Source organism: Octopus bimaculoides, chromosome 15, assembly GCF_001194135.2.
Source record: "Octopus bimaculoides isolate UCB-OBI-ISO-001 chromosome 15, ASM119413v2, whole genome shotgun sequence".
Lineage (NCBI taxonomy): Eukaryota > Metazoa > Mollusca > Cephalopoda > Octopoda > Octopodidae > Octopus > Octopus bimaculoides.
The window spans coordinates 32,971,648-32,980,380 of NC_068995.1; the positions used below are offsets into that span (position 1 = coordinate 32,971,648).

At 35.1% G+C, this 8,733-nt stretch overlaps 1 protein-coding gene across 1 annotated transcript; it reads left to right on the forward strand.

Moving 5' to 3' along the window:
• Positions 1-218: 218 nt before the first annotated feature.
• On the forward strand, positions 219-3,361 carry LOC106880611 (uncharacterized). The gene has a single exon (XM_014930625.2). It carries the CDS (start codon positions 358-360, stop codon positions 3,358-3,360), a length of 3,003 nt encoding a protein of 1,000 aa, XP_014786111.1. The 5' UTR covers positions 219-357; the 3' UTR covers position 3,361.
• The last annotated feature ends 5,372 nt before the right edge of the window (positions 3,362-8,733 follow it).

Here is an 8,733-nt window from a genome sequence, read left to right on the forward strand (position 1 = left end):
AGAGTAAAAAAAGTCACCAAATAAATCGTTAACATCCACTAGTAAAATGAATTATAGCTGGGGGGTGTTTGAAGTTAACGTCATCGTTGTGTCAGTTACTTCACATCAAAGTTTTAGTTGTCATTTAGACTAACAAATTGTCTGGGTGGGTTATTTTTACGATTTTCCCGTCTTTTATATCTATATATTTACAGGAGAGAGATAAAATTATAACAAATCTGTTGTGGAATTCAGTCCAGTCCAGAAATTTCGCTTAGCGACACAGACGACATCCAGAAGAATTAAATATAAGCAGTTATTTCCACCACACTTTAACACGAACGTTTCGAAGGAAGGTGCTTTAAGAGAAGATAAACCATGTACATATATTTGCGAATTAGTCTTCATATTTTCCTCGTGTATATCATAATGATTAAAACCAGTACACTGAGAGTATGTCGGATATGTCAACAGAATTCCACTTGTTACCCACCAAAATGTGTCTGTTGTAAAGATTCTCTACCTACGAATGGAGAAAATATAAAAGATTTCCCACAAATTGTTTATTTCACATTTGACGACGCTGTAACTCTTCAAACAACGAAAATGTACAAGAAGTTGTTTTCGGCCGAGAGGAAGAATCCGAATGGATGTCGAATCAAGTTCACTCTATTTGTTTCTCACAATTACACGGACTATCACCTCGTGAATGAATTTTATAAACAAGGAATGGAAATAGCTTCTCATAGTGTAAACCACAGAAGTGATATAAATCTTGTTCAAGTTAGAAAGGAAATACTTGGACAAAAAGACAACTTAGTGCGTTTCGGAAATGTTCCTAAAGAGGAGATTATCGGGTGGAGAAGTCCTTTCCTTAAACCTTTCGGAGACAAACAGGTTGAAATTCTCAAAGAAGGTGGATATATTTATGATGCAACTCTAACTTATTCTAAAAGACACAGAAAAGCAATATATCCTTTCACGCTGGATTATGGCTGGCCATTTCGTTGTCAAATCCCAAACTGTCCTGAGATGCAACATCCTGGCTTTTGGGAGGTACCTGTTGTGTCTGTGACAGATAAAAACACACTGTATGACTGTGTATACACTGATGGTTGTACTTTTCCACCGACAACCTATGAAGAAGCTTATAGATATTTATGGAACAATTTTTTGGACTATTACAATGGAAATAGGGCTCCAATGGGTGTACATATGCATGCAGCTTGGTTTTTCTATAATTACCCCGATGATCCATACCGTTTGAAAGCAATGGACCGATTTATTCGAGAACTTTTGAAAAAACCAGATGTTCACATCATCACGATCAAGCAAATGTTGGAATGGGTTAAAAATCCTGTTAAAAACTCTGAGATTAATTCATTGAAATCTTGGCAATGCGATTCTTCAAATGATTTTATCAAAAATTTCTTGCAGCAGTACAAATATAATGATATTCACAAAAATGAGAGCCTATTACAAAACCAATTCAAACCATATTTGAAGGAGAAATATACTGCGAAGGAAAATCGATTATATAATATATCAATATTAGAAGACAGTGATAATATCGCAAGTGGTTCAAATTCCGACAACTTATGGATGTCTCAAAACAAACTAACAGATTATAAAGAAAGAAGAGCAAAAGAAGAAATAAAGTCTCTTAACACCGGGGCAGAATCAAGAAAGAAACCAATGCCAGTAACTGAACATGTTAAGACGAAGACCCGTGAGTGGGTAGCTAGAAATTTTAACTTAACTGATGGCTGGAATCAGAATGATCAATCTCAATTTTCCAGCTACATCAAAGAATCAGTACACAAAGAACACTTAAAACAGATGAATACCAAGGTCTCCCAGCAAAATGGCAAGGAAAACAAGAAGAAGAAAATATATAATCAGAAACAACTAACAAAAAACGTTGACCATTCTAGAATATTTTCTGGAAGTTATTTCCCAAGATATCATATTAATCAGCCAAAAGATTTCCGAGAAAAACTAGATGTGTACAAGAATGGAACAGTCGTATCAATGGATAAATCAGAAATTTTCTTTAAAACTCCCCAAAATAAAACGCTAACAAGACATTTGCAAGGACGAACGTCTCAGAACATCCTAATGAGATACACTAACACTAAAAGAAACCGTTTAAACATCTTAACAGTTAACCAATCATCTAGCTTGGGTTCTTTAATGACTAGTAGAAGTATTAATAACAACAGCAGTGGAAACAACAATATCGATATCAACTCACCATATATAAGAAGGAATACAAGCTTTGCTTTAGACAAACAGGTACTAAAAGCACTTCACCAAGCTGATGATGTATGGAAAACATCAGTTATTGCTAACGAAACTAGCCAACCATTTAAAAGTAACTTCCAGGCTAGAGCTGGTGTTGGAAATCAGGAATTTAGCTCTAGATATTCAAAGAGAATATCCATTAAAAGCAAGAATGTGAAGAACAATACGTTTAAGACATGTCAGCAGGGAAAGAATTGTTTATTGCCTTATTGTCGTTGCATGAATGCTAATGTAGGTATAGCTAAGATGGACGATATTCCTCAATTTGTGTATTTCACTTTCAACGGACCTATTACTAATCAATTCTTTTACAGTATGATCTCTTTGTTTAATCTATCGCATCTAAACCTCAGATGTCCCATAAAAGCTACTTACTTTGTTTCGGATGAAGGCACTAGTTATGACCTCGTCAGAAAATTATATGAAGCTGATATGGATATTGCCCTTCAGGGGAATAGTACTTCGTTCTACTCAAACAAAAGTATGTTAGCTTTAGATATTCAAAGCCAAAAGTTTAAAATGACTCATGGTGCTGGTATCCCAGCTATTAATATAACTGGTTGGCGTTCTCCAAGTATGTTTCCTTTGGGCGATGATCAAATGAAGATTTTGCAAAAAGAGCATTTTATTTACGATTCGACGTTGATTTACAAACAAGGTTGTTATAGGTGGCCTTTCACTCTTGATTTTGGGTGGGGAAGAACTTGTCCCATTGGAAAATGTCCAACTGGCAATTTTTACGGATTTTGGGAAGTTCCAGTAATACCACTATTAGACAAATATAATTACACTTGCGTCTATGCCGACGGCTGTTTATTTAATCCAACTACTGCAAAAGATACTTTGGATTTTCTTCTGAAAAATTTAGCAGTTCATTACCAAGAGAAAATTCCCTATGGAGTCCAACTGCGACACGACTGGTTCAATCCCTCACAGAGGCACAACTTGGAAGGTTTGAAAAACTTTATCTCTAAATTGGTTAACATGTCTGATGTTTATATTGTCAGTATTGCAGAACTTATCCAGTGGATTAAGCAACCAAAAACTTTGCAACTAATGAAAGAAAAAACGTGTTGAAAAACTGCTTAAAAAAACTTCTATAAATGGATATATATTTTTGGCATTAAAACTGTATAAATTCTATTCAGTTTAAATCCAGTTTACTGTACAACTAGTTTTAATTTGAAAAGTATAATGCGTAATCATAGAGAAAACGTTTGACAAAATCTTGATGCAAAAAGAAATGGTCATTTAATGATGGAAAACTGTTTGCTCAAACATAACTCTTGTCTACATATTGAGTTTGCTTTTGTACCTCTCCTTCTAGATTATTAAAGTGACTTAACCTAAAGTAAGTTGTTTTCATATCTCCAGCCATTAAAGTCACCCTCTTTAATTAGGTGGATGCCATCCTAACTATTTACGGTTACTCGTCATTAAATGTCTTTTCATTATATTGCGTCAAGACTTTTCTATTTGGCTGCCAAGATTTCAAAAATCAAAGTTTATCGAGAATTTTAAAATTTGGTAGAATTATGTAGTTTTCCAAGCTGAATTGCTGGAGTTAAAACGTTAAAAAGGTTTAAAATTTGATCATTTTCACGTCATTTTGTACGTGACTTCACATTTTGTCAACATCTTGAAAATAGCACTTGTGTTTTTATATGAAACCGTAAACAAATGAATTACACACGACATAAAACCCCTCATGACTTTTATTATTTTTTTGGAATTTTCAGAAAATGTTTGCGAATTTGTATTCTATATGCGGGACTTAATACTATTATGCCAAAAGAAAAAAAAATTGTGGGGGTATGTGATTTAGCTGTTATTTTTAGCATACCTTACAACCACCTTAATAACAAAAAAACATGAATAAGCAACACATATTTTGTAGTTTTAAGCATTCAATATGCATTTTATACGATAAATAGCACATTACAAATTAAATCTTTCTCAAAATAAAGTTATAGCACAAACTTATAAGATTTATCCAAAAACAAAATAGCACATTACAAATTAAATATTTTTAAAAAACAAACATCTAAACAACCTTCCCAGGACCAACAACCTTAACTGGATGACAGAGCAGGTCCTCCGCACATACTTCCCTAATTTAGCTGTTATAATGAACAGCTGTGCAATGGCTCATCCCCAGTTCTTCAACACAAAACCGGACTGAAGTCAATTCCTTAACCCATGAGTAAAGGAAAAACACTGCAATCCTAAGATGAAGGGAACCACCTTCAAGCCATATATCTTTCCTCACTGACACAGACTCCATGCATCCTTGGCGAGTGCATCGCCAATACATATTCCCACCACGTTTTATTGTATTAATGAAATGCTTCTTCGTTTTGCTTAATTTTCTTTTGGGTATAACACCCTTTTCTTGCAAGTACGAAACCACATCCTCCTTTGGTGCATGATTTAAGGCCTATTTGGCTGCTATTTTTAGCACATATGACAACCATCTCAATGACTGGAACATATTAGTCAACATGTGCTTTCACGCACACAAAGGAGTTCTCATGTTTGCCTTGTTAGTATGGAAACAGGCATGAATGTGCATGTGGCTTACGGTTGGCTAAAATTACCCCAAATTTTCAAACTTTGATAGCTAATAACGCTTTATTTATTGATTTATGGCAAAAATTATTTTCATGGTATTGATTAACATATAAAAGTATATCATTACACTGAATATGAAATCCATGAAATTGACCTTGGCAGCCAAACAGAAAAGATCCGACACTATGTGTGCATATTCATATATATATTGGTTTCATACGTGTGTGAAAACGCCACGTGTGCGTATTTATATATATTGGTTTCATATTTTGATACAAGGCCAGCAATGTCGGGGAAAAGAGTAAGTCGATTACTTCGGCCCCCAACGATCAATTGGTATTTATTTTATCGACTCCCGAAAGAATGAAAGGTAAAGTCAACATCGGTGGGTGTTAAACTCAGAACGTGCAGACGACTAAATGCTGTTAAGCATTTCCCCCAGCGTGCTAACGATTCTACCAGCTCGTTGCCTTCGTATTTGTATGTATTGCATGTGAGTATCATACACTCAAATTGTGTCTTGTTATATCTCTGTGCTTTATCCCCCCCCCCCCCAGTTATATAGTTTATCCCCTAAAACAATCTACGAACAACTTGCTTTCTAAGAAATATTTGTTATTTCTTTGTTATGTTATTTGTGGTTGTTTCTGATCTGATGCAACGCTTCACGATGAAGAAGTTTTTATAGATATACCAACGAACCAAGAAGTTATAAGAATCGCCATCCTCTAAATAAAACCCTCTGCCTCTTAGGTAATATCATGTTAATTTCAGTCGTAAAAAAAATATAATATAATGACTATATCCACTCATTTATTATTTATATTTTTTCTTCCAGAATTTTTGTTGCCTTTTGCAACATTGTCAATGGATGTTGACTATCAACATCCATTGACACGGTTGCAAAAAGGCAACAAAAATTTTGGAAGGAAAAATATAAATAATAAATGAGTGGAAATCGAACCGGTGAGTGTGTTAGATAATAAGGCATTAAGACAGTATGACTCTTCCTAGATACCACATAATTTACTTCAATACACGAATTCATATAAAGAATCTTGCAAACCAGATACAGAAACGAGGTATAATGACGATATATTCCAACTAAATTTAAACTATAAATAGATTTCAGCATTGCGTTTGTCTTCTAAAAAATTTGTTTATCATTTATTGGCAATCGCATCATTCTCTATTCTAATACAACCTACTTAACATACATACAGGTCGTATGTCCTAATAATATTATTGCTAAATCAACATTCATCACCGATCTCCAGCTAGCCTGGGCGGAGTGGGAAAACTTTTACATATACGATTGTTTCTTGGTCGAGTACTGGGCTTTTCACACTGTACTGTGCACTGTCTAAAGACAGCTATAATTATGCAGTATAACTAGTAAAATCAGAGATAGATAGATAGATAGATAGATAGATAGATAGATAGATAGATAGATAGGAGAGAGAAAGGGGGAGATGTGTGTGGGGGACAAGCCTTGAGGTTTCTGATAAATGAAAATATTTCAACAAGGAATCGAAGCTAAGTTACCAATGCAGAGTGTCTGTAACTGCGAAGTCAATAACCTTGGTAACCCCCAAATCTTTTGAAAAGGTTGCAAGACGCAACGAAAATTTTAGGAAAATAAAAATAAGAAATAAGTGGAAATTTTACCGGTGTGTGTTAAATTATAAGACACAAAAAGAAAATGACTCTCCCCAGACACAACAGAAGGTAAAAATATTACATGTAAAAACGGCTTAGGTTAAAATGGTTGAGATAAGAATGGTAAATGTGCACCAATTACTATCTATAAATGTAAATATATAATCTAAATATAGAAGCTGAACATGTAGAAGTTGTCTATAGCTATCCGCTTTCTCTTTGATTTTCAAAGAGACATTCACATCAACAGGGCGGCTGGGGACGATGACAGTATATGCAAGATGCACAACAGAAGTTTTGAAACATTTATTAATTTCAAAGAAGTACAAAGCTCTAATCTCTTTCAAAGTTGGCTTCTCTGACTTGAATGCACTTGTAGTACTCCAACCACTTCGTGAAGGTTTCATGGGAGTCCTCCAAAGTGAAAACGTCTAGGATCTTGGTCACATCTTCTTTAATTTGGGGAATAAACATACGTCACAGGGAACAAGGTCAGGACTGTAAGGAGGGTAAGGAACAGTTTTGATGCCCACTTCTGTGAAGTAGTTTGGTTACAAGGATGGAATCATGGATTGGTGCATTTCTGGCCTTTTGTGACGAATTCTCTTCCTGAATTCTCTCAAAACCTCCACAAAGTACTCTTTATCAAACGTCTGGCCATAGGCAACCCAGCGAACGTAAATGATTCCCTTGCCGTCAAAAAATGGGATCATCATGAACTTCCTGGTCGACTTGCTGTGCCTGGCCCCTTGTATTCGGCTCTTACGAGTTAATCCATAAGCATTCTGGAGCATTTCATAAGTTTCTGTAGCGTTTTTGCCCGATTTGACACAAAACTTTATTGCACAACGAACTTCCAAATTGTCTTCACGACCTGTAGTAACGCCGTACGCATGCGTAGTCTCACGCATGCGTGGAATTCAACAACCAAGCTTTCCCGCTTTGATCGATCTCTTTCTTGCTGGTCAGCGATTGAGCAAGGACGTGTCTAGCTGTCTCTCCATCTTTCGAACTCACGCTAGACAGCTCACATCAATATACCAACGTCCCAACAACCATGTTCTGACACACCGAAGACGTCTCAACAAACAAGATTAAAGATGTATATTTTCCACCATGAATAAATATTTGTTATGTTGATAGTCTGGAGTTCAGCGTTCCGTTCATATTCCTAATTTAATATAGGAAAGTCAGGTGTACATCTAATGATGTATAACCCGCTTTCCTATAGACGTATAGTAATGATATACTAAAATTCCAATAATTTAGGACAGTTAAAACTTCTCCTAAAAAAGAAGTCTCAAAATTTCTGGAATGCACCTCGTACATTTATTTTTTTTTTTTTTTACTTTTCCAATCAACGACATCCGCCCTGTTTGCAATTGGAGGAAGTTTTGATGGGGATGTTTCACTAATATTCATCGTCTTGATGTTTATGTATATATTCAATATTAGGGGTATTCTCTATATTTATCTCAAAACACTTTTTTTATGGCATTGTATGTTGTTTTAACGACAACACCATGTTGCATCACGAAGTGATGGCATATTTGAACTTGCTAATCACATGTGTGATGTCTTCCACAAAAACCTAACATAATCGGCATTTTCGATTGCATTTTGGGGATCCATTGTCTTTTTTTTTTTGTGTGTGTGTGACAATCTCTTGCTCTTGGATTACAAATGCATAGCTTTCGAAGTGTGATTTGTTGTAGCAATCATAAGTCCGAGAAAAGGCTGCACTTCATGCTGATATTGCTGTCTTGAGTCTTCAGGAAACATAGACATGCATAGTTTATTGCTTGGATGTGCTGAAAGTTTTAGGCCCAGGCAATCCTTAAGGTATGTTAGTCCGGTTGTTTTTGACTGCACATTTTGTCAACATCCTGAAAATAGCACTTGTGTTTTTATATGAAACCGAAACCAAATGAGTTACGCACAACATATATAACTTTTATTCTTTGGAATTTTCAGAAAATGTTTGCGAATTGTAGGGTTGCATGATTTAAGGCCTATTTAGCTGTTATTTTTAGCACACTTCACAACCACCTCGATGACAAAAAAAAAAACAACAAAAAAACAAAAAAACGAGTAAACAATACGTATTTTGTAGTTTTAAGCATTCAATATGCATTTTATGCAATAAACAGCACATTACAAATTAAATCTTTCTCAAAATAAGAAACTTATAGCACAAACTTATAAGATTTATCCAAAACC

Bases quoted from the DNA above. Each gene is read 5' to 3' on its own strand.
- LOC106880611 (XM_014930625.2), top strand. From the start codon at position 358: ATGTACATATATTTGCGAATTAGTCTTCATATTTTCCTCGTGTATATC.